Genomic DNA, 27,285 nt, shown 5'->3' on the forward strand with positions numbered 1-27,285 from the left:
CGATGGTTGGTCGATGAGGGCCCTGTTGTTCCTGCCTGCTCCCGGCCAAGGTCCGGAATTCCAGTGCGAATTCCTGGGCGCTCTCGTCCCTGCCTTAAATGGAAGAGTCTCCCACCGCTCTACCTTCGGGCAGGTGGTCGAAGACGGCCCGGAAGCGACGGGTGATCTTCTCGAAGTGGTCCAACGCCGTGTCTCCTTCTCTCCACATGGCGTTTGTCCACTCCAGCGTTTGTCCACTCCAGTCCCACTCCAGCGCCTTCCTGTGAAGCAGGAGACAAGGGCAGGCACTCTCTCCCTTCCTGAGGGGAGCTGGGTACAGTGGCCAGGTAGAGGTTCAGTTGTAACAGGAATCCCTGGCACTGTGATGCCGCCCCATCATATTCCCTGGGAAGGGAGAGACGTATCCCACTGGGACTGGCTCCGGACGGGTGGAGGCAACCCCAGTTGTGCTGGTCGAGGAACTGGAGAGACTTCCTGTCTCTCCCAGCGGTCCATGCTTTGAACAACGTGATCAATCATGGCACCAAGATGATTTAACATTGCCGAATGTTCCTGGACGCTACTCCCGACTCCTCTAACCGGGGTACCTGCTCCTGCTGACTCCATGGTGGGTGTGTAATTCTGTTAGGGTGTGTATAAGGGGGCGAAGTCAGGTGCAGGGGAGAGCGGAGTGAAATAAATAGACACACTTAAATTCAGTTCCACAAATGACATACATGAAAAATCAACGTGCCAAAATAACACAGAAACAATAATAAAGTATAGCACCAGATACAACACCATCTAACAATAAACAATTACACACAAAGACAAGTAGGGGAACAGAGGACTTAATACATTCAGTATGATTACGGAATGTGTAAGGAACAGGCAAAACAAAGGAAAAGATGAAAAATGGAGCGGCGATGGCTAGAAAGCCGGTGACGTCGATCGCCGATCGCAGCCCGAACAAGGAGAGGAGCCGACTTCGGTGGAAGTCGTGACAGTCTGGCACAAACCCAACACCTCTCATCACCCCAAGAACTCCATCCCCACAATGAAGCATGGTGGTGGCAGCATCATGCTGTGGGGATGTTTCTCATTGGCAGGGACTGGGAAACTGGTCTGAATTGAAGGAATGATGGATGGTACTAAATACAGGGAATTCTTGAGGAAAACCTGTTTCAGTCTTCCAGAGATTTGAGACTGGGATGGAGGTTCACCTTCGAGCAGGTCAATGACACTAAGCATACTGCTAAAGCAACACCCGAGTGGTTTACAGGGAAAGTTTTAAATGTCTTGGAAAGGCCTAGTCAAAGTCCAGACCTCATTTCAATTGAGAATCTGTGGTATGACTTAAACATTGCTGTACACCAGTGGAACCCATCTAACTTGAAGGAGCTGGAGCAGGTTTGCCCTGAAGAGTGGGCAAACATCCCAGTGGCTAGATGTGCCAAGCTTGTTTTTTTTGCCTTATTTCTTGTTTGTTTCACAAGAAAAAATATTATACATCTTCAAAGTGATAGTTGTTGTGTAAATCAAATGATACAAAACCTCAAAAATGTATTTTAATTCCAGGTTGTAAGGCAACGAAATAATAAAAATGCCAAGAGGGGTGAATACTTTCATAAGCCACTGTACTTTAAGGTTATAGGTTTCATACAGAGATATGAGTTGTCCTGACCACCTTATGTATAAATAGAATCTGGAGCTTTTCCTGGTCATGTCACCGGCTTAGGAAAAACTCCTGGCCCTGTTCATATGCCATCAAATAATGTTCATCCTACTTTTGAATACAAGGTCAGAAAATATAAACCTCTAAATTATACCACAACATACCATAAATTATAATATTATGCCTTAATAAAATAAAGGTCAGGTGAGGAACATTATTTTCTGGGAAACAGCAAGGACCAAAACAATGGATGTAGTGTTGGCTCAATGTTAAATGGTCTAATCATTTGACATTGATATTAACCTCATTACTTGTTGATCTTTCCTGATACTTGTTTGTCTTTCCGTCTTGGTGGGGGAGTTATAGTGTATTGAATGTAATGACGAAATATGTAATCTTAGGAACAAATATTTCACTTCCTAAAAGGGAGAATTTCACGTGATAGGATGAACGTTTTCCACCACACATCAATAATGTGACTTGAGTCTGAGGAGTCTTTTCATTCCTGAAGTATGTTTTGTCCTCCAATAAGACTGTAAGAATGGAAACAGCTTTAATAAAAAAATAGCATTTAATTTAAAAGTCACATTATTCAACCAAATTTCTATGAAACTGTGGGCACGTCTTCAAAGATCCATTTCAACAACTCAAAAAACAAAGGTATGTAAACAAATATCATTATGTAACATCGCTGAACTTTCCCTTTTAAAATAAACCATCCCATTGAAGGAAGACATTCAATTACAAATAAGTAACTTCAAACTCTTTACTTTTTGAACCAGAGTTGAATTTTCTGATTCATACTTAAATGACCATTTTCATTGATTTATCTGACAGTTAATCTTTAATAAAGTTGATAAAAATGTGGTTGTTATAGCTTTACCCGTGCAGCACCTGTGGAGTGTGCCTCTTGTATAGTAACAGTACTTATCGACTACTATAAGGCTGAAGAGCCCCACCACTTGGACATGACCCCTGCTCAGAAACACCACGAGCCAGTCTGACAGGGGAACGTTGACAGTTAACTGGCACTTTGGGCTCCATTGGAAATGAATAGTCTCGCTCTGTTATTATGGCGTTATCACGTAATTGAGTGAATGAAAACCCATATCCAAACAGTAAAGAAGAGTGATGTTTTGTATTTCTCTGGACATTTCTAGGTATTTTTTGTCAATCTGAAGTAGACCGACGGTTGCCTAGAAGACCAAGAAGCCAACTGTACCACTAGCTGTCCTTCAACACCACCAAAGGGTGGCGCTCTGTTCTGTAGTCTTAGACTGGAGCTTTTAGTTCGCTAAACCCTCTTTATTAGAGCTAAGTACCACATCATATTTCTGAGTTTGTCTTATGTGCGAACCAACCTCTTCATTGACTGAACTGTTCATACTTTTTATGCATCAACCTAAACTACTGTTTCTGTTTTCTAAATGGGTTTCATCAGCCAAGTAGGCCCAGGCTTACACATCAAATGACCATCTAATTATAGAGCTGAGGCAAAAACAGCAATCATGTGTCAGACTAAACCAGACAATTACACATCTGATTTTGTTCAAACAATCTTGAAAGGGAATGCAAATCAAATAGATGATGGACTGTCAGTGGATTATCCGTTTCACTGAATAGGTTAGTCATTTCAATCTGTAGGTTGTTTCACTAGATAAGGTTGTGGATGAGATACGCCACACGCCCACACCACATCATGAAGAGAGGAGTGGGGGGAGGACCACATAGGGTCAGGATGAGATACGCCACACGCCCACACCACATCATGAAGAGAGGAGTGGGGAGGACCACATAGGGTCAGGATGAGATACGCCACACGCCCACACCACATCATGAAGAGAGGAGTGGGGGAGGACCACATAGGGTCAGGATGAGATACGCCACATCATGAAGAGAGGAGTGGGGGAGGACCACATAGGGTCAGGATGAGATACGCCACACGCCCACACCACATCATGAAGAGAGGAGTGGGGGAGGACCACATAGGGTCAGGATGAGATCACACCACATCGATCATGAAGAGAGGAGTGGGGAGGACCACATAGGGTCAGGGATGAGATACGCCCCCACACCACATCATGAAGAGAGGAGTGGGGGAGGACCACATAGGGTCAGGATGAGATACGCCACACACCCACACCACATCATGAAGAGAGGAGTGGGGGGAGGACCACATAGGGTCAGGATGAGATACGCCACATGCCCACACCACATCATGAAGAGAGGAGTGGGGGGAGGACCACATAGGGTCAGGATGAGATACGGGCCACACGCCCACACCACATCATGAAGAGAGGAGTGGGGGGAGGACCACATAGGGTCAGGATGAGATACGCCACACGCCCACACCACATCATGAAGAGAGGAGTGGGGGAGGACCACATAGTCAGGATGAGATACGCCACACGCCCACACCACATCATGAAGAGAGGGAGTGGGGGAGGACCACATAGGGTCAGGATGAGATCGCCACACGCCCACACCACATCATGAAGAGAGGAGTGGGGGAGGACCACATAGGGTCAGGATGAGATACGCCACACGCCCACACCACATCATGAAGAGAGGAGGGGGGAGGACCACATAGGGTCAGGATGAGATACGCCACACGCCCACACCACATCATGAAGAGGAGTGGGGGAGGACCACAGCAGGGTCCAGGGGAGATACGCCACATGCCCACACATCATGAAGAGGAGTGGGGGGAAGACCACATAGGGTCCAGATGACGCCACACGCCCCACACCACATCATGAAGAGGGAGTGGGGGGAGGACCACATAGGGTCAGTTATAATAAATACCTTGAACGTCAGAATGGACCTGAACTCAGTGACCACGACCACAGTGGCAGATTACCGACAATCTAACAGAATTTAAGTCAATTTAATAAGACAATTCAAGTATTTAATAGATCATGTAATACAAATGTAAGTGTTAAAAAATGTTGGTATATCAATAGAATGATGGCTGTTACCATTAGTTAAGGACCCTGGGACTAAACATCTCCCTCTGCAACTGGATCCTGGACTTCCTGAAGGGCCGCACCCAGGTGGTAAGGGTAGGCAACAACACGTCTGTCATGCTGATCCTCAACACTGGGGCCACTCAGGGCTGTGTACTTAGTTCCTCCTGTACTCCCTGTTCACCTACGACAGTGTGGCCAAACACGACTTCAACACCATCATTAAGTTTGCTGACAACACAACCGACAGCAATGAGACAGCCTATAGGGAGGAAGTCAGAGACCTGGTAGTGTGGTGCCAGGACAACGACCTCTCCTCATTGTGAGCTGACAAAGGCGCTGATCATGGACTACAGGAAAAGGCGGGCCGAACAGGCCCCCATTAACATCAGGAGAGGGTCGAGAGTTTCAAGTTCCTTGGTGTCCATATTAACAACAAACTATCATAGTCCAAACACACCAAGACAGTCGTGATGAGGGCACGGCAACATATTTTCCCCCTCAGGAGACTGAAAAGAGTTTGCATGGGTCCCCAGATCCCCAAAAAGTTCTACAGCTGCACCATCAAGAGCATCCTGACCGGTTGCATCAACGCCTGGTATGACAATTGCTCGGCATCTGACTGTAAGGCGCTACAGAGGGTAGTGCGTACGTCCCAGTACATCACTGGTGCCAAGCGTCTTGCTATCCAGGACCTATATACTAGGCGGTGTCAGAGGAAAGCCCAAAATAAACATTTTTAAAGTGACCAGTGTTCAATGACTCTACGAGTATAGGGCAGCTCTCAGGTGCAGGGTTGAGTACCTGGTGGTGGGCTGGCTAGTGACAGTGTCCTAAGGGGCTGCATCCCCCACAATGTGAAAATACATGATTCATATCATTTTCTGTCTATTGCAATGCTTTTAAAATACAAATGTATGCATATGGGCATGCTATGTTTCTTGTCAAAGTCAATGAAGACATATGCACATTGAACACTCCTTCTGTGAGAAGGCATGTTATGCATGTCATGCAAATAGCCACAAGGAGCAGCAGAACACTGGAAATGACAGCAGACATTGAAGGCTCCAGGTATTACCCCCAAGCATAGATCTAGTATCAGCTCACCATACCTACCTCAATCCATACAACTGATGAATGACAGGGTGCAATTTCCATTGATTCCATCCATGGCCATATGAAACATATCATGAAGTTCACATCAAGAGATCTGTTAGACTTATACATACATAATTAACAGTAATTAAAGTTCAGTCACCATGTGGCATTCATATTTACTGCACTGTAATAACACATTTGTTGTAACATAACATTTTAAAATCATTATAAGAACATTGCAATAACATATTGTATGGCCATAGTGCTCTTTATTTAATGACTTGAGAGTATGATTTTGCAAGCCTGACTTCCTAGTCACTGATTAGAAACATTGTTTTCATCGTGTTGAGCACATCTCTGGGTGGACATAATGGCATTACCAATTTCAAAAGCAAAAAATGTCCATAGAGAAATAGTTTCACTGACCCCTACTGTAGCTAAGGTATTGCAAGCCTATTGTGTGCTGCTGTTGAATCACATAGGTGGATAAGCCCTTTTAAACCTATAGTAAACCGCGTGGCAGTTAGAAAGCCGTTAATGCATCTCTAACCATTCGCTTTACACATTGTTTTTCCGTTTTTTTTCGTACTCATAATTGCCCATTATAAGTGTGTCACTTCGACAGGATTGTTTTACCAAGGTATCACATGTCACTCACTAGCGGGCCGTGTAGGCTAGCCTACAGTAGGGAAGTGAATGGCACTTCCTCCTTTTACACACCACTGTTCAGCACAGCATTTGGGTTGTAGGAGTAGCCCACAAAGTGAAAATGGAAAGAGCGAAAACTGAACGGGGCTGTGTCCTGTAATTGCCTATTCACGTTGTAAGAGGAAAACATTGCGGGGAATGACAATCGATTCTTATTAGAACGCTCCAACAACACCTATTCAGCGACGAGCAGCAAAGTCAACGTAACATTTTCAGAAATACAATGGCAGCGACCTAGATCAACTTTTGGACTTGCTTTCTAAAAGGATCAAAGAGGGGGCCTTGCAACTTTTGAAACTTGTTGGATACGGTGAGGCAAGGACGCAAACATGAAGAAACAGTTTAATCGCATGAAACAGCTCGCCAACCAAACAGTTGGAAGGTAGGCAAAGTCTTTTGGATAAATAAAAGTGTAGCCTACTATTATTTAGTGGGCTCAGGCGGCATTTTCTTTTGCAGTGTTGCATTCATTGCTGTCATTTATTTTGTCGGTAATGTTGCATTGTAGTTAGGCTACATTGTAGTTCCATTGTAACTTTGTAGTTCCATTGTAACTTTGTAGTTCCATTGTAACTTTGTAGTTCCAGTGTAGCCGCTGAGACAGGTTGGCAGTTGTAATTGTGATGGCATGACCAAACTGTCCCTAACCGTGTTGTGATACATATCTCCCTATCACAAATCGTTCTCCTGACCATAGCCAGCCTCTGTGAGTTTTATCTCATCTCAGTGGGCTGTGTCAGAAGTGTTGGGCCACATATATGAGTGCTCAAGAATGGATTGATACCAATTAAATGGGATAATATAAGAAAGATATGCCTAACATAAGAACTTTTACAATGAATAACTTTTATAATGAATACATGAATGTGTAATCAAAAAGTCTGAATAGTTTGCCTGACAAATGTTAACTTCTTAATGGAAGGCTACATGCGTCCTATATGGATTGATTTGTTAGGCCTACACGGTGGTGTGGGAAGAAAGTAAACATGGTGGTCTAACTAGTGGTCTAACCATGATGTAATTAGTGTATTGTGGACAACCCTCCCAGTGCAATTGTGTTCTGGACTTCCTGATGGGCCACCCCAGGTGGTAAAGGTAGGAAACTACATCTCCATTTGGGGCCCCACAAGGGTGCGTGCTCAGCCCTCTCCTGTACTCGCTGTTCACCAATGACTGTGTGGCCATGCACGCCACAACTCAATCATCAAGTTTGCAGATGACACAACAGCGCCTCTTCAACCTCAGGAGGCTAAAGACATGTGGCTTGTCACCTAAACCCTCACAAACCTTTACAAAATCAAATCAATCAAATCAAATTTTATTTGTCACATACACATGGTTAGCAGATGTTAATGCGAGCAGTTGCCGTACCAGGCGGTGATACAGCCCGACAGGATGCTCTCGATTGTGCATCTGTAGAAGTTTGTGAGTGCTTTTGGTGACAAGCCGAATTTCTTCAGCCTCCTGAGGTTGAAGAGGCGCTGCTGCGCCTTCTTCACGATGCTGTCTGTGTGAGTGGACCAATTCAGTTTGTCTGTGATGTGTACGCCGAGGAACTTAAAACTTACTACCCTCTCCACTACTGTCCCTTCGATGTGGATAGGGGGGTGTTCCCTCTGCTGTTTCCTGAAGTCCACAATCCTCTCCTTAGTTTTGTTGACATTGAGTGTGAGGTTATTTTCCTGACACCACACTCTTACAGATGCACAATTGAGAGCATCCTGTCGGGATGTATCACCGCCTGGTACGGCAACTGCACCACCCACAACCGCAAGGCTCTCCAGAAGGTGGTGCGGTTTGCACAACGCACCACCAGGGGGCGAACTACCTGTTCTCCAGGACACATACAGCACCTGATGTCACAGGAAGGCAAAAAAGATCATCAAAGACAACAACCACCCGAGCCACTGCCTGTTCACCCCGCTACCATCCAGAAGGCGAGGTCAGTACAGGTGCATCAAAGCTGGGACCGAGAGACTGAAAAACAGCTTCTATCTCAAGACCATCAGATTGTTAAACAGCCATCACTAACTGCCTACATACAGACTTGAAATCAGTGGCCACTTTAATAAATGGATCACTAGTCACTTTAATAATGCCACTTTAATATTGTTTACTTATCTTGCATTACTCATCTCAAATGTATATACTGTATTTTATACCATCTATTGTATCTTGTCTATGCGGCTCTGTCATTGTTCATCCAAATATTAAAATGTACATGTTCTTATTCCATTCCTTTACTGGGATTTGTGTGTATTAGGTAGTTGTTGTGGAATTGTTAGATATTACTGCACTGTCGGAACTCAAGCACAAGCATTTTGCTACACTCATTAACATCTGCTAACCATGTGTATGTGACCAATTAATTTTGATTTGATTTGTTTATAGCTAGTGTGCTATGATGGAAAACACTGACTGTTATATGTTTATAGCCAACTCCCATGTAAAGGGGGAATCCCGTCCATCCAACCAGGCACTGTGCAGCCCCCATCCCACACTGCTTCCTCACTGTGCCCCCTCTTCCTCTGACCCTATAGCTCAACACCACTGTTGCCCTCAGTCTCTGCTGATATCCACTGAGCACCACTGTTGTCCCCTCAGTCTCTGCTGATGTCCACTGAGCTAACACCACTGTTGTCCCTCAGTCTCTGCTGATGTCCACTGAGCTAACACCACTGTTGTCCCTCAGTCTCTGCTGATGTCCACTGAGCTAACACCACTGTTGTCCCTCAGTCTCTGCTGATGTCCACTGAGCTAACACCACTGTTGTCCCTCAGTCTCTGCTGATGTCCACTGAGCTAACACCACTGTTGTCCCTCAGTCTCTGCTGATGTCCACTGAGCTAACACCACTGTTGTCCCTCAGTCTCTGCTGATGTCCACTGAGCTAACACCAGTCTCTGCTGATGTCCACTGAGCCAACACCACTGTCCCTCAGTCTCTGCTGATGTCCACTGAGCTAACACCACTGTTGTCCCTCAGTCTCTGCTGATGTCCACTGAGCTAACACCACTGTTGTCTCTCAGTCTCTGCTGATGTCCACTGAGCTAACACCACTGTTGTCCCTCAGTCTCTGCTGATGTCCACTGAGCTAACACCACTGTTGTCTCTCAGTCTCTGCTGATGTCCACTGAGCTAACACCACTGTTGTCCCTCAGTCTCTGCTGATGTCCACTGAGCTAACACCACTGTTGTCCCTCAGTCTCTGCTGATGTCCACTGAGCTAACACCACTGTTGTCCCTCAGTCTCTGCTGATGTCCACTGAGCTAACACCACTGTTGTCCCTCAGTCTCTGCTGATGTCCACTGAGCTAACACCACTGTTGTCTCTCAGTCTCTGCAGATGTCCACTGAGCTAACACCACTGTTGTCCCTCAGTCTCTGCTGATTTCCACTGAGCTAACACCACTGTTGTCCCTCAGTCTCTGCTGATGTCCACTGAGCTAACACCACTGTTGTCCCTCAGTCTCTGCTGATGTCCACTGAGCTAACACCACTGCTTCCCTCAGTCTCTGCTGATGTCCACTGAGCTAGTCCCTCAGTCTCTGCTGATGTCCACTGAGCTAACACCACTGTTGTCCTCAGTCTCTGCTGATGTCCACTGAGCTAACACCACTGTTGTCCCTCCTCTGCTGATTTCCACTGAGCTAACACCACTGTTGTCCCTCAGTCTCTGCTGATGTCCACTGAGCAACAGTATTATCACATTAGGATATTCTATGGACCATAAGTACTGCACACTATATCCTCCAGTAGTACATCATCTGGAATAACTATTGAAGCTCTAATGGATCAGTACTTCTCACTGGTAGCCTACAGTGTACATGTGTAAAACTCATTCCACGAAGGGCCGAGTGTCTGGATTGAAGAATTAAGGTCCTGGTTAGTAAGACAATCGCCTGACATGGTTATCTAGGGCTTAATTGAAAGGAAAAACAACAACCAGCAGAGACTAGGCCCTCCATGGAATGAGTTTGACACCCCTGCTATATTGGATGATGGGGTTTACATTCCCCCCTCATAATGAAAAGTGTTATATAAGTACAATCCATTATCATTAAGTCTGTTTATTATCATTAGGAATATAATAACTTTACCCTGTCTGTAATAGTCATTAGAGTTTAAGTAAGAGGCCTTGATTGCCTATCCAGTCTTTTCCATATATTGGGACATAGCTGTGAACACAGCTGGGCAGGCTGACAGCTAGAGTGTATGCGTTCCAAATGGCATCCTATTCCATTTATAGTGCCTGTTTGACCAGGTCCCATAGGGCTCTCATTGGTCAATTAACCACACGGTCCAACCGAAACTTGACCTCCGCCTTTAACCCAACCCCGCCGAAAGAGACGCATACATTCACAGGTACATACATACATACATACATACATACATACATACATACATACATACATACATACATACATACATACATACATACATACATACATACATACACAGGTATATACATACGTACACACACTACTGGTCAAAAGTTTTAGAACACCTACTCATTCAATGATTTTTCTTTATTTGTACTATTTTCTAAATTGTAGAATAATAGTGAAGTTATCAAAACTATGATTTAACACATGGAATCATGTAGTAACCAAAAAAAGTGTTAAACAAATCAAAATATATTTCATATTTGAGATTCTTTAAATAGCCACCCTTTGCCTTGATGACAGCTTTACACACTCTTGGCATTCTCTCAATCAGCTTCATGAGATAGTCATTTGGAATGCATTTCAATTAACAGGTGTTCCTTCTGAAAATGTAATTTGTGTAATTTCTTTCCTTAATTAATGCATTTGAGCCAATCAGTTGTGTTGTGGTATACAGAAGATAACCCTATTTGGTAAAAGACCAAGTCCATATTATGGCAAGAACAGCTCAAATAAGCAAAGAGAAACAACAGTCCGTTATTACTTGAAGACATGAAGGTCAGTCAATAAGGAACATTTTCAAGAACTTTGAAAGTTTATTCAAATGCAGTCACAAAAACAATCAAGCGCTATGATGAAACAGCCTCTCATGAGGACCGCCACAGAAAGGAAGACCCAGAGTTGTCTCTGCTGCAGAGGATAAGTTCATTAGTTACCAGCCTCAGAAATTGCAGCCCAAATAAATGCTTCACAGAGTTCAAGTAACAGACACATCTCATCATCAACTGTTCAGAGGAGACTGTGAACCAGGCCTTAATGGTCAAATTGCTGCAAAAGAAACCACTACTAAAGGACACCAATAAGAAGAAGAGACTTGGTTGGGCCGAGAAACACAAGCAATGAACATTAGACCGGTGGAAATTTGTCCTTTAGTCTGGAGTCCAGATTTGAGATTTTTGGTTCCAACCACCGTGTCTTTGTGAGACGCTGTGTGGGTGAACAGATGATCTCTGCATGTGTATTTCCCACCGTAAAGCATGGAGGAGGAGGTGTTATTGTGAAGGGGTGCTTTGCTGGTGACAATGTCCAGTGATTTATTTAGAATTCAAGCCACACTTAACCAGCATGGCTACCACAGCACTCTGCAGCGATACGCCATCCCATCTGGTTTGCACTTAGTGGGACTATCATTTATTTTTCAACAGGACAATGACCCAACACACACCTCCAGGCTGTGTAAGATCTATTTGACCAAGAAAGAGAGTGATGAGTGCTGCATCAGATGACCTGGCATCCACAATCCCCCGACCTCAACCCAACTGAGATGGTTTTGGATGAGTCGGACCACTGTGTGAAGGAAAAACAGCCAACAAGAGCTCAGCATGTCAGAACTCCTTCAAGACTGTTGGAAAATACATAAAGTGAATAGGATGTCATTTGGGATACACACAGTGTAGACCGACGTGCATGCTGCCACCCACTTTTGGCAGAACTACTCTACTCTCACATTCCTGTGGGCCTGCTGCCAGTGGGACTACCTGGTAGGCCTAGGCCTACCAAACAAAATACTTTTCACAAACACTGTTGGCTGAACACAGGAGTTGCATGAGGTGTGATTTATGCAGAAGTTTGTTGTGAACTCTGAGTACCTATGAGTATCACAAACTAATATGAATGAAACTCAAACTAAAAGTAGTTTTGATTAGAGTGGTGAAGAGAAACCGTTTGATCAATGCAAAAAAGTATGTATTACACATACCTACATGTAATATAGTGACCAGGGAAACACAACTCAAAGTAATACTAATACATTTTACCCCTAACTTTTACCCCTAACCTTTACCCCTAACTTTTACCCCTAACTTTTACCCCTAACCTTTACCCCTAACTTTTACCCCTAACTTTTACCCCTAACGTTTACCCCTAACGTTTACCCCTAACTTTTACCCCTAACTTTTTGCACAAAACCAAACAGATTTTTCCGGAGTCGATGGGGACTATGTGGAGGGTGGTGTACTAATGGTGTAATGATTCATATCAATCTTCCCTCTGTATGTCACCACCCTGGTGATGAGGGCCTCTGTCTGTCTCCGGAAAGGACAGGCGGGCCAGGCTGGGGCATGGGGAGGTTTTATCGAGTAAGCGTTTCCATGCTTGGTCAGCCAGGAGACAGCATGGTGCTGTGGACGTCACTGAGCTACACTGTCGTAAATACAAAAGGAGGAAGGAACCACTGTTTGGGTTTAGTCATACTGTCGTCTCGTTCCCAGCCTTGTGTCTTCATAGTAACGCCATAACCCTGCCAAGCGAGGCTAAAGTTTGTACCAGTAATACTCTTTTGGTAGTCAATGCTAGTCTATTTGATTTAGTAGGTTCAATAGTAGCGTGTTTATTGAAGTGATAATACCCTCGTAGCCGGTGTTTGGGGGATATATTGGCACGTTAGCAAACCGTGCAAATAAATCCTCCAAACACCGGCACTGAGGGCATTATCACTTCTATATAATGGGTTACCAACATATTCAAATAATTATGGGCATATTTTCATCTCCCAAAATATTTTTATGAATTTATTCATACTATTTCATCCTTCTACGAGATATAGTCCCGACACAAACCTAAGTCTGTTCGTTCTATCGGTTTGGTTGCCAGAGACACGACAGTCGCTAAGTCTTTTAGTACTGTATCTATGTACGCGACCCAGTCCTTCATTCTAAATTTTCCAAACGTTCTTATCCCTTTACTGCTAGCTAACCAACTACGGCTAATTTACAGTCACGGCAAACAGTGCAACCAGAATAATTGCAAATGAGCTGCATTTGCATTTGTTTACACTGTTTTCTAGTGACATTTATTTGGATACATCCATAACAATGAGCTAATCTCGGTCCAACAGCAAGACAGCAAGGTTTATACAAATCTCCGCTGTGGAAAACCAAATGCAAATGATTTACTTAAATATCATACAATGTGATTTTTTGGATTTTTGTTTTAGATTCCGTTTGATTGTTAAAATAATCGGCCCATAGATGAGTATACCATTATTAATTTAGGCTTGATTCGTTTTACTGTAGATATGTTCACATAACACTGAACGAAGACTTTTAAAGTGTCCCTCTGTCATTTCCAGTGAATGAATTAGGGTCTTTGTATTTCACCAGTGTGGTGAAGCTGTAGAACACCTCCCTCACTGTGCCTATGGTCTGGTGAAAGACTGCTGGAATACTCATCATGTCTGATACAGTAAATCAGAGATTGTAATGTAGTTTGCAGACCTGAGTCAATGGGAGGTCACTGTGTGTGTGTGTTTGCTTGAAGGGGTTGTATGTGTTTTGTGTGTGCGTGTGAGTAGCCTACATGTGTTTTTGTGTGTGTATTTGAGCACACTCTTGTATGTGTTTATATTTAATATATATTTGTGTGTATGTGTGGGATTGGCCTACACGTGTGTGTGGAGGGGGGGGGGGTGTACTTGTGTGTATGTGTGTGAGTAGCCTATGTTTGTGTGTGTGTGTGTGTACACCAGTGCATGTCTGTGTATATGTATCTGTGTATGTGTTGAGCCTATATGTGTTCCAGGTTAGCATAGTGATAAGAGCATCAGCAGTTATTTCCTACACTTGTCAAACTGCAGCAGTATGTTACTGGCTAATGTGGTCTGTCGGTTTTGCATTCCTTTCCTCCATATCTTAATTTCTGTTACTAAGCTTACAGTATGTGTAGTATACTGCAATAATAACACTGTTGCTTTGTATTATCTCTGAGGACAAAGCAGCTATGAGAGACTACTGCATCACCAAATATGTAGACCACAGTATAAAGTTGTTGAATATGTAGACCACTGTGTAAAGTTGCTGAGTATGTAGACAAGTGTAAAGTAGTTGAATATGTAGACAAGTGTAAAGTAGTTGAATATGTAGACCACAGTGTAAAGTTGTTGAATATGTAGACCACAGTGTAAAGTTGTTGAATATGTAGACCAGTGTAAAGTTGTTGAATATGTAGACCAGTGTAAAGTTGTTGAATATGTAGACCACAGTGTAAAGAGTAGTTGAATATGTAGACCACCGTGTAAAGAGTAGTTGAATATGTAGACCACAGTGTAAAGTTGTTGAATATGTAGACCAGTGTAAAGTTGCTGAGTATGTAGACAAGTGTAAAGTTGTTGAATATGTAGACCACAGTGTAAAGTTGTTGAATATGTAGACCAGTGTAAAGTTGTTGAATATGTAGACCACAGTGTAAAGTTGTTGAATATGTAGACCAGTGTAAAGTTGTTGAATATGTAGACCACAGTGTAAAGAGTAGTTGAATATGTAGACCACAGTGTAAAGAGTAGTTGAATATGTAGACCACAGTGTAAAGAGTAGTTGAATAGTGTAAAGAATAGTTGAATATGTAGACCACAGTGTAAAGTTGTTGAATATGTAGACCACAGTGTAAAGAGTAGTTGAATATGTAGACCACAGTGTAAAGAATAGTTGAATATGTAGACCACAGTGTAAAGAGTAGTTGAATATGTAGACCACAGTGTAAAGAGTAGTTGAATAGTGTAAAGAATAGTTGAATATGTAGACCACAGTGTAAAGGTTGTTGAACCACAAGAGATAAATATGATGGTATGTCCCTCCTATGAGATGAATAGGCTTGATTAGGTCTTTGCTGGTGCATGACTGCTGCACCACCAAGCCCACAACCCCTCAGTTTATCCATAACCATGTTGCCCTGAGGCATTGAAACTTACCCCAGAACAGAGTCTCTTCAGCAGACACTGGCTAACATGTTCCAGTGACTGGATGGATAGATAACCGACCTGCTAGACAGAGAGCAGGGGTTCCTGTTTAGAAGCTGGACAGAGAGTCTCTGTAACAAAGCCGTGGATAAAGTCAATAAAGAGGAAGAGATGTCTTTCTAACCCAAGTCTATATGTAACCATTACTCAGCATATTAAGATGGTAAGCTGATATGAAGCTAAATTGAATGACCTGAGAAGTGGATGTATGGGGTGGTTGTGACTCTGATGAGACGACTGGTCTGATCTTTCTACATATGTTTCATTTCTTATTCAGTGTTATAGTCTCTCTTCTCCCAGGGTCCTGACTGTAGCAATGCAATCAAGATGTCTATTCTTAGAATAATGCCTGCTAGCTCAATGCAGCTATTCTAGCTCAAATCAATGCTAATTCATTATAGATTTCTTTGCTCAGCTCTTAGCCTCCTACCTCCCAGGCCAACCAATGGCCATGTCTTCTCAGTAACGAGACACTTTACTGCATGGTCTGTGTGGATATTCTGGTTTGAGCTGTCATTTGTCTGGTCTAGATGATATCAGGGCTTGATTTATGTGGCCTTTACAGATTAAGATATATCCATCCTCGTCTCTCTGGTTGACTTTAAACTTCACCAATTAAAGGGATGGCTCAGCGATTTAACAAAACCAAAGTGTAGATTTCAGTCACTCCTTGTCCATAGACTGCTTTCAAGGTAAGGGAGCAAACATGTAAATACGTGAAATCGCTGAACTATCCATTTGATACAATTCTGCTACTTTCAGTGGGGTAGATCATAGACACAGTTTCTATCTGGTACTGTATACCAGTACTGTATACCAGGGGCGGTACCATGTGCACAGTAAAGTGGGGTAGATCATAGACACAGTTTCTTCTGGTACAGTAATGTGCAGGGGGCTTGGTACAGTAATGTGCAGGGTATAGTAAGGTATTCTTTCAGTGGGGTAGATCATAGACACAGTTTCTATCTGGTGTACTGTATACCAGCGGTACCATGTACAGTAAAGCAGGGGCTTGGTACAGTAATGTGCAGGGTATAGTAAGGTATTCTTTCAGTGGGGGTAGATCATAGACACAGTTTCTATCTGGTGTACTGTATACCAGCGGTACCATGTACAGTAAAGCAGGGGCTTGGTACTGTAGTAATGTGCAGGGTATAGTAAGGTATTCTTTCAGTGGGGTAGATCATAGACACAGTTTCTATCTGGTGTACTGTATACCAGCGGTACCATGTACAGTAAAGCAGGGGCTTGGTACAGTAATGTGGGTATAGTAAGGTATTCTTTCAGTGGGGTAGATCATAGACACAGTTTCTATCTCTTTCAGCTACCATGTACAGTAAAGCAGGGGCTTGGTACAGTAATGTGCAGGGTATAGTAAGGTATTCTTTCACTGGGTTACATCATATTTCTAATTGTGTGTGTGTATCATGTACAGTAAAGCAGGGGGTTAATGTGATCCTTTCAATGAGCATTACTGTTTCTATCTGGTTGTTGGCCCAGACTAAAGCAGTAAGAATGGAGAGTAAGGTATTCTTTCACTGGGGAAGATGGTTGTGTGTGTGTGTGAGGGGGTGAATTGATCCCAATGAGCATTACTGTGCACAGTAAGAGGAGAGTGCGTGTGAGTGGGGAGGACCTAAGTTTCTGTAGCCATCCTGCCGGCTCAGCAGTATCACAACCCTGATCACTTCACTATCACAACCCTCTAAATGGTGAGCGAATGATCACTTCACTATCACAACCCTCTAAATGGTGAGCTAATGATCACTTCACTATCACAACCCTCTAAATGGTGAGCGAATGATCACTTCACTATCACAACCCTCTAAATGGTGAGCTAATGATCACGTCACTATCACAACCCTCTAAATGGTGAGCTAATGATCACTTCACTATCAGAACCCTATAAATGGTGAGCGAATGATCACTTCACTATCAGAACCCTATAAATGGTGAGCTAATGATCACTTCACTATCACAACCCTCTAAATGGTGAGCTAATGATCACTTCACTTCCCAACACACTTTAGGTCTGTCTTTTGTTAAGTGCTGGGAAAATCTAGTGCAGGGACCAGCACTCCACTGGATTAAAGGGAACTGTGTTATTACAGATGTAGGGATAGGTCTATGGAGAATATTGGCTGTTATTTCTTTCCACAGTGAATGATGGTGTTACGATTGGTACGCTGTGTTTACCAAAAGGTGGATCAGGAAGATCACTATGGGTTTCTCTTGCACCTGATTCGTTGTTGCTGAACGCTAGATTGCGTCGACGAACAGTTTTTGCTTATTGGGTCTCAAGAACATTTGAATGGCTTTAAGTCTGTCACAGTGCCAAGAAAACCCTTGAAACACAGCTGTATGGGATAGTGCATTTTGGGTTTGGAATAATGTCAGCAAACTCTCCACTCCTCTCTCTCCTCCAACATACTAGTTGACTGGTGGGTATTACATGTTTGAGACATCAACAGACCTGTTGCCATAACAAATGCTGGAATTCAGGAAACAGGAAGTGTGTGTTCTAACAGGGGTAGGATTTAACAGGCCCTCTCCCTGGAAACAGCCACAGGCAGAGGTGTGGAGTGTCGGTGTGTATGAGTGAGTTAGGTCTACTTGTGATGTTTGTTGTGCAGGGTAGTCCAGGGTGAGTTTCCTGAAGGCTGTCTTTCTCTCGTCGACCCAGGCCCAGACCACTCATAGCATAGCAGAAAGTCTTTTGTTGCTGTAGGGCTGCCGGCTGCGTTGTCTAGAGAAATAAAGTGCAACGTTAGCTATGACGTTACCTATGACCTGCCCCTAATCAGTAAGACAGGCTAGTCTTCATTACCTGTCGTAGTATTGGCTCAGAGATGGAGAAGTGGAGAGAGACACTATTTACTCGGACAATCTCTGTTCGTTCTCTTTCCACACAGGCCGTGCACTACAGTTGGGCTCAGTTGGCCTTTCCATACCATACGATATCTTAAATACCACCATGTTGCAGGTAGAAATGCTAAGTATAGAACTGACACCATTCTCTAAGAAGAAGAGAAGTGTTTCTGTAGCCTGGTTGAACCAGACTGAACGCTGCACTCACCATTGTTTCTGGCGAGCGCACAGTTCAGTCAGGTGTAACCAGGCTAGCATTTCTGATCTACACACTACACTTCTATTGGAACTCTCTGGAATGAATACGCCCTATTATGTCTGCCTATCTGACCTTTGACCTCTTATGTGTTTTCCTCCACAGAGCCGAGAAGACTGAGGTGCTGAGTGATGACCTTCTACAGGTGAATATTAGTATTCTGTCTCCTGCTTCCACTTTATACTCAGTCACAGCAGCCTTAGACACTGTCAAGTCAAATGCAAACATTAACATACAGTATGACTTGTGTTGACTAGATGGAACATGTGATGACTTGTGTTGACTGGATGGAACATGTGATGACTTGTGTTGACTGGGTGTAACATGTTGACTTGTGTTGACTAGATGGAACATGTGATGACTTGTGTTGACTAGATGGAACATGTGATGACTTGTGTTGACTGGGTGTAACATGATGACTTGTGTTGACTGGGTGTAACATGATGACTTGTGTTGACTGGGTGTAACATGATGAATTGTGTTGACTAGATGGAACATGTGATGACTTGTGTTGACTGGGTGTAACATGATGACTTGTGTTGACTGGGTGTAACATGATGACTTGTGTTGACTAGATGGAACATGTGATGACTTGTGTTGACTGGATGGAACATGTTGACTTGTGTTGACTGGATGGAACATGTTGACTTGTGTTGACTGGATGGAACATGTTGACTTGTGTTGACTGGATGGAACATGTTGACTTGTGTTGACTGGATGGAACATGTGATGACTTGTGTTGCCTGGATGGAACATGTGATGACTTGTGTTGACTGGATGGAACTTGTGTTGACTGGATGGAACATGTGATGACTTGTGTTGACTGGATGGAACATGTGATGACTTGTGTTGCCTGGATGGAACATGTGATGACTTGTGTTGACTGGATGGAACTTGTGTTGACTGGATGGAACATGTGATGACTTGTGTCGACTAGATGGAACATGTGATAAACTTGTGTTGACTAGATGGAACATGTGATGACTTGTGTTGACTAGATGGAACATGTGATGACTTGTGTTGACTGGATGGAACATGTGATGACTTGTGTTGACTGGATGGAACATGTGATGACTTGTGTTGACTAGATGGAACATGTGATGACTTGTGTTGACTGGATGGAACATGTCATGACTTGTGTTAACTAGATGGAACATGTCATGACTTGTGTTGACTAGATGGAACATGTCATGACTTGTGTTGACTGGATGGAACATGTGATGACTTGTGTTGACTGGATGGAACATGTGATGACTTGTGTTGACTGGATGGAACATGTGATGACTTGTGTTGACTGGATGGAACATGTGATGACTTGTGTTGACTGGATGGAACATGTGATGACTTGTGTTGACTGATGGAACATGTGATGACTTGTGTTGACTGGATGGAACATGTGATGACTTGTGTTGACTAGATGGAACATGTGATGACTTGTGTTGACTAGATGGAACATGTGATGACTTGTGTTGACTAGATGGAACATGTGATGACTTGGGTTGACTGGATGGAACATGTGATGACTTGGGTTGACTGGATGGAACATGTGATGACTTGGGTTGACTGGATGGAACATGTGATGACTTGGGTTGACTGGATGGAACATGTGATGACTTGTGTTGACTGGATGGAACATGTGATGACTTGTGTTGACTGGATGGAACATGTGATGACTGGATGGAACATGTGATGTCATGGGGAAAAGGTCCGATGCTGAACAAAAGAAGACCATGGGTTCAAACCAAACGGGAGTAATTTAATTTAGTGAACCTGTGATTGTTTCTGAATTACAAAATACATTGCCTTGTAAACTTGGCAAGACAAGTTGGCTAAAGCAGAACCGTTTGTTTCAAGCCGTGTTATCAAGTTCACAGTCTACCTCCATCTTCATAACCGCTCCTAGCAGAGAGAGCTGCAACATGAGTCATTTAGTGATGATGTACACACACAAACACATCCTGTCTATTTTTGGTAAGAAATCTTGACTCTGGTCTTAAAACAAGGCTGTTGGCAAGGGTTTGTTGTTGTGTCTGGTTTTCAGTGATGCGCTGCCAGGTGCGATGTGTGAGAAAGACGGTTACCATGTTTTTCCAATCAGAACAGACTTTGGCAGCTTGTTTTACTCCAGAACACATACTGTGTCCATGATGTGCCAGGGAGAACAACATGGCAGCTGAATAAAGTGGCTGAGTGTATGTTCACTGAGAGGAGGAGAGAGAGAGTATGTTAACTGAGAGGAGGAGAGAGAGAGAGTATGTTAACTGAGAGGAGGAGAGAGAGAGTATGTTAACTGAGAGGAGGAGAGAGAGAGTATGTTAACTGAGAGGAGGAGAGAGAGTATGTTAACTGAGAGGAGGAGAGAGAGATGTTAACTGAGAGGAGGAGAGAGAGTGTGTATGTTAACTGAGAGGAGGAGAGAGAGTGTATGTTAACTGAGAGGAGGAGAGAGAGTGTATGTTAACTGAGAGGAGGAGAGAGAGATGTGTATGTTAACTGAGAGGAGGAGAGAGAGTGTATGTTAACTGAGAGGAGGAGAGAGAGTATGTTAACTGAGAGGAGGAGAGAGAGAGTATGTTAACTGAGAGGAGGAGAGAGAGTATGTTAACTGAGAGGAGGAGAGAGAGAGAGTATGTTAACTGAGAGGAGGAGAGAGAGAGTATGTTAACTGAGAGGAGGAGAGAGAGTGTATGTTAACTGAGAGGAGGAGAGAGAGAGTATGTTAACTGAGAGGAGGAGAGAGAGAGTGTATGTTAACTGAGAGGAGGAGAGAGAGTGTATGTTAACTGAGAGGAGGAGAGAGAGAGTATGTTAACTGAGAGGAGGAGAGAGAGAGTATGTTAACTGAGAGGAGGAGAGAGAGTGTATGTTAACTGAGAGGAGGAGAGAGTGTATGTTAACTGAGAGGAGGAGAGAGAGTATGTTAACTGTTAACTGAGAGGAGGAGAGAGAGTGTATGTTAACTGAGAGGAGGAGAGAGAGTGTATGTTAACTGAGAGGAGGAGAGAGAGAGTGTATGTTAACTGAGAGGAGGAGAGAGAGAGTTAACTATGTTAACTGAGAGGAGGGGAGAGAGAGTGTATGTTAACTGAGAGGAGGAGAGAGAGAGTGTATGTTAACTGAGAGGAGGAGAGAGAGTGTATGTTAACTGAGAGGAGGAGAGAGAGAGAGAGAGGAGGAGAGAGAGAGAGTATGTTAACTGAGAAACTGGAGGAGAGAGAGTGTATGTTAACTGAGAGGAGGAGAGAGAGAGTGTATGTTAACTGAGAGGAGGAGAGAGAGTAGAGAGTATGTTAACTGAGAGGAGGAGAGAGAGTGTATGTTAACTGAGAGGAGGAGAGAGAGTGTATGTTAACTGAGAGGAGGAGAGAGAGAGTGTATGTTAACTGAGAGGAGGAGAGAGAGAGTATGTTAACTGAGAGGAGGAGAGAGAGTGTATGTTAACTGAGAGGAGGAGAGAGAGTGTATGTTAACTGAGAGGAGGAGAGAGAGTATGTTAACTGAGAGGAGGAGAGAGAGAGTGTATGTTAACTGAGAGGAGGAGAGAGTGTATGTTAACTGAGAGGAGGAGAGAGAGTGTATGTTAACTGAGAGGAGGAGAGAGAGTGTATGTTAACTGAGAGGAGGAGAGAGTGTATGTTAACTGAGAGGAGGAGAGAGAGAGTATGTTAACTGAGAGGAGGAGAGAGTGTATGTTAACTGAGAGGAGGAGAGAGAGTGTATGTTAACTGAGAGGAGGAGAGAGAGATGTTAACTGTATGTTAACTGAGAGGAGGAGAGAGAGTGTATGTTAACTGAGAGGAGGAGAGAGTGTATGTTAACTGAGAGGAGGAGAGAGAGTGTATGTTAACTGAGAGGAGGAGAGAGAGAGAGTATGTTAACTGAGAGGAGGAGAGAGAGAGAGTATGTTAACTGAGAGGAGGAGAGAGTGTATGTTAACTGAGAGGAGGAGAGAGAGAGAGAGAGGAGGAGAGAGAGTATGTTAACTGAGGAGGAGGAGATGTTAACTGAGAGGAGGAGAGAGAGTGTATGTTAACTGAGAGGAGGAGAGAGTGTATGTTAACTGAGAGGAGGAGAGAGAGAGAGTATGTTAACTGAGAGGAGGAGAGAGAGAGTATGTTAACTGAGAGGAGGAGAGAGAGAGTGTATGTTAACTGAGAGGAGGAGAGAGAGAGAGTATGTTAACTGAGAGGAGGAGAGAGAGTGTATGTTAACTGAGAGGAGGAGAGAGAGTGTATGTTAACTGAGAGGAGGAGAGAGAGAGTGTATGTTAACTGAGAGGAGGAGAGAGAGAGTATGTTAACTGAGAGGAGGAGAGAGAGAGAGTATGTTAACTGAGAGGAGGAGAGAGAGAGAGTATGTTAACTGAGAGGAGGAGAGAGAGAGTATGTTAACTGAGAGGAGAGAGAGAGAGAGTATGTTAACTGAGAGAACTGAGGAGGAGAGAGAGAGAGTATGTTTAACTGAGAGGAGGAGAGAGAAACTGAGAGGAGGAGAGAGAGTGTTAACTGAGAGGAGGAGAGTGTATGTTAACTGAGAGGAGGAGAGAGTGTATGTTAACTGAGAGGAGGAGAGAGAGAGTGGAGAGGAGGAGAGTGTATGTTAACTGAGAGAGGAGGAGAGAGAGTATGTTAACTGAGAGGAGGAGAGAGTGTATGGCTGTTAACTGAGAGGAGGATAGACACAGTATGTTAACTGAGAGGAGGAGAGAGAGTATGTTAACTGAGAGGAGGAGAGAGAGTGTATGTTAACTGAGAGGAGGAGAGGGAGTATGTTAACTGAGAGGAGAGAAATGTTAACTGGAAGGGAGAGAGTGTATGTTGACTGAGAGGAGGAGAGAGTGTATGTTAACTGAGAGAGGAGAGAGAGAGAGTATGTTAACTGAGAGGAGGAGAGAGTGTATGTTAAACTGAGAGGAGGAGAGAGAGACCTGTTAACTGAGAGGAGGAGAGAGAGTGTATGTTAACTGAGAGGAGGAGAGAGAGAGTATGTTAACTGAGAGGAGGAGAGAGATGTGATGTTAACTGAGAGGAGGAGAGAGAGTGTATGTTAACTGAGAGGAGGAGAGAGAGTGTGTTAACTGAGAGGAGGAGAGAGAGAGAGTTCCTGAGAGGAGGAGAGAGTGTATGTTATGTTAACTGAATCAGGAGAAGAGAGTAACTGTTAACTGAGAGGAGGAGAGAGTGTATGTTAACTGAGAGGAGGAGAGAGGAGAGTAATCTGTTAACTGAGAGGAGGAGAGAGAGAGAGTATGTTAACTGAGAGGAGGAGAGAGAGAGTATGTTAACTGAGAAGGAGAGAGAGTGTATGTTAACTGAGAGGAGGATAGAGAGAGTATGTTAACTGAAGGAGGAGAGAGAACTGTATGTTAACTGAGAGGAGGAGAGAGAGTGTATGTTAACTGAGAGGAGGAGAGAGAGTATGTTGTAACTGAGAGGAGGAGAGAGAGATATGTTAACTGAGAGGAGGAGAGAGAGTGTACTGTTAACTGAGAGGAGGCAGAGAGAGAGACTATGTTAACTGAGAAGGAGAGAGAAGTATGTTTACTGATGGAGGAGAGAGAGAGTGTATGTTAACTGAGAGGAGGATACTGAGTGATGTTAACTGAGAGGAGAGAATGCAGTAAGAAGCTGTTGTTAACTGAGAGGAGGAGACACATCCTATGTTAACTGAGAGGAGGAGACTGATGTTAACTGAGAGGAGAATGCAGTATGTTAACTGAAGCTGTTAACTGATGGAGGAGAGAGAGAGTATGTTAACTGAGAGGAGGATACTGAGTGATGTTAACTGAGAGGAGGAGAGAAGTGTATGTTAACTGAGAGGAGGAGAGAGAGAGAGTATGTTAACTGAGAGGAGGAGAGAGAGAGTATCCTAACTGAGAGGATACTGACTGACTATAAGTTCCTTGGGAGGGAATGTATGTTAACTGAAGCTGTTTACATGTATTGAGACACATCCTAAGTCCCTGCTATACTGACTGACATTGTCTTTAAGAGAGGGAAGGAGTGTGTTAACTGAGTAGTAGAGGGAGCTGTTTACATGTATTGAGACAACTCCTAACTCCCTGCTATACTGACTGAGTCACACTCTTCCTGCCTTAGTGAACTGTGAACCTAAGCTTGTCTTAATATTCACACAGCATAAGCACCTGATTAACAGCGACAGTTTCTAGGGCTGAATAAACAAACAACTGGGAATGGATAGGGATGCTGAAACTACATAGCAGTGGACAATGTATAGAATCTGTACTTACTGGTTATTATCACAATGACTATGGGATTTTAGGCTGACTTCATAGTCTGAGTTGAAAGGTATTGACTATAAATAAGAGACTGCATCTCAATAGTCAGGAATGGCTTCCTTTCCTCCACTCTTCTGCTCTTATCTTCATAATCACAAACTGAAATAACATAACAGTGATATGGAAAGGAGAGTGAAATCCAATCTTTCACATATGAATGACCATGATGGAGGTACTTACTGTAAATTGAGGCTGAGGAAACTGATTACACATATTGAAACACATCCTAACTCCCTGCTATACTGACTGACTCTTCCTTGGTGAGAATGCAGTAAGAAGCTGTTTACATGTATTGAGACACATCCTAACTCCCTGCTATACTGACTGACTCTTCCTTGGTGGGAATGCAGTAAGAAGCTGTTTACATGTATTGAGACACATCCTAACTCCCTGCTATACTGACTGACTCTTCCTTGGTGGGAATGCAGTAAGAAGCTGTTTACATGTATTGAGACACATCCTAACTCCCTGCTATACTGACTGACTCTTCCTTGGTGAGAATGCAGTAAGAAGCTGTTTACATGTATTGAGACACATCCTAACTCCCTGCTATACTGACTGACTCTTCCTTGGTGGGAATGCAGTAAGAAGCTGTTTACATGTATTGAGACACATCCTAGCTCCCTGCTATACTGACTGACTCTTCCTTGGTGAGAATGCAGTAAGAAGCTGTTTACATGTATTGAGACACATCCTAACTCCCTGCTATACTGACTGACTCTTCCTTGGTGAGAATGCAGTAAGAAGCTGTTTACATGTATTGAGACACATCCTAACTCCCTGCTATACTGACTGACTCTTCCTTGGTGGGAATGCAGTAAGAAGCTGTTTACATGTATTGAGACACATCCTAACTCCCTGCTATACTGACTGACTCTTCCTTGGTGGGAATGCAGTAAGAAGCTGTTTACATGTATTGAGACACATCCTAACTCCCTGCTATACTGACTGACTCTTCCTTGGTGAGAATGCAGTAAGAAGCTGTTTACATGTATTGAGACACATCCTAACTCCCTGCTATACTGACTGACTCTTCCTTGGTGGGAATGCAGTAAGAAGCTGTTTACATGTATTGAGACACATCCTAACTCCCTGCTATACTGACTGACTCTTCCTGGGTGAGAATGCAGTAAGAAGCTGTTTACATGTATTGAGACACATCCTAACTCCCTGCTATACTGACTGACTCTTCCTTGGTGAGAATGCAGTAAGAAGCTGTTTACATGTATTGAGACACATCCTAGCTCCCTGCTATACTGACTGACTCTTCCTTGGTGAGAATGCAGTAAGAAGCGGTTTACATGTATTGAGACACATCCTAGCTCCCTGCTATACTGACTGACTCTTCCTGGGTGAGAATGCAGTAAGAAGCGGTTTACATGTATTGAGACACAGCCTTTAACTCCCTCAAGACTCTCCCCTGGGAAGAATTCAGGAGATAGGGATTCCCTCCCCTAAGTTCTCCCTCAGCTAAACTTTGCTCCTGCAGAAGTGCTTTGTGCTGCCCAAGACACTCCTACTATCTATTTCCCCTCCTCACTGGAATGTGCTTCGCTAGTTGAATGCTAATGTCTCTCTGAGCGAGAGGGCAGTCCAAGTCAGGGCTATGGTTCGTATCACATGGATGACAGTCTAGTTCCAGCATTCAGAGTTCATTTCTGGAGCCTGGTGGCTTTTATACAGACATTTTCACCCTTGAAGGGTATTGCCTGCATATACAAACACAAGTATGCCTACATGTACACACAAACACACACATTATGTTCTTCTACCCTCGTGGGGACCTAAAATCATTGTATTTATTTTTCCTAGCCCTTACCATAACCCTTACCTGTAACACGAACCCTAAACCTAACTCCAAACCCTTAACCTAACCCTAACCTGTAACACTAACCCTAAACCTAACTCCGAACCCTTAGCCTAACCCTAACCTGTAACACTAACCCTTAACCTGTAACACTAACCCCTAACCTGTAACACTAACCCTAAACCTAACTCTGAACCCTTAACCTAACCCCTAAGCTGTAACACTAACCCTAAACCTAACTCCGAACCCTTTACCTAACCCTAACCTGTAACACGAACCCTTAACCTAACTCCGAACCCTTAACCTAACTCCGAACCCTTAACCTAACTCCGAACCCTTAACCTAACTCCGAACCCTTAACCTAACCCTAACCTGTAACACTAACCCTAAACCTAACTCTGAACCCTTAACCTAACCCTAACCTGTAACACTATCCCTAAACCTTAACCTAATC

General features: G+C 43.6%; 1 protein-coding gene across 2 annotated transcripts in view; it reads left to right on the forward strand.

Moving 5' to 3' along the window:
- The first annotated feature begins 6,421 nt into the window (after window positions 1–6,421).
- LOC135528764 (rho GTPase-activating protein 17-like) overlaps window positions 6,422–27,285 on the forward strand; it is a 55,272-nt gene continuing 34,408 nt past the window's right edge. For both annotated transcript variants that reach the window (XM_064957831.1, XM_064957833.1), the window contains exons 1-2: window positions 6,422–6,808; window positions 18,832–18,871. In XM_064957831.1, the coding sequence (XP_064813903.1) occupies window positions 6,756–6,808; window positions 18,832–18,871 (93 nt within the window). In that variant the 5' untranslated portion in view covers window positions 6,422–6,755. The remainder of the gene's footprint in view (window positions 6,809–18,831; window positions 18,872–27,285) is intronic.

This window comes from Oncorhynchus masou, unplaced genomic scaffold, assembly GCF_036934945.1.
Source record: "Oncorhynchus masou masou isolate Uvic2021 unplaced genomic scaffold, UVic_Omas_1.1 unplaced_scaffold_1028, whole genome shotgun sequence".
Classification (NCBI taxonomy): Eukaryota; Metazoa; Chordata; class Actinopteri; order Salmoniformes; family Salmonidae; genus Oncorhynchus; species Oncorhynchus masou.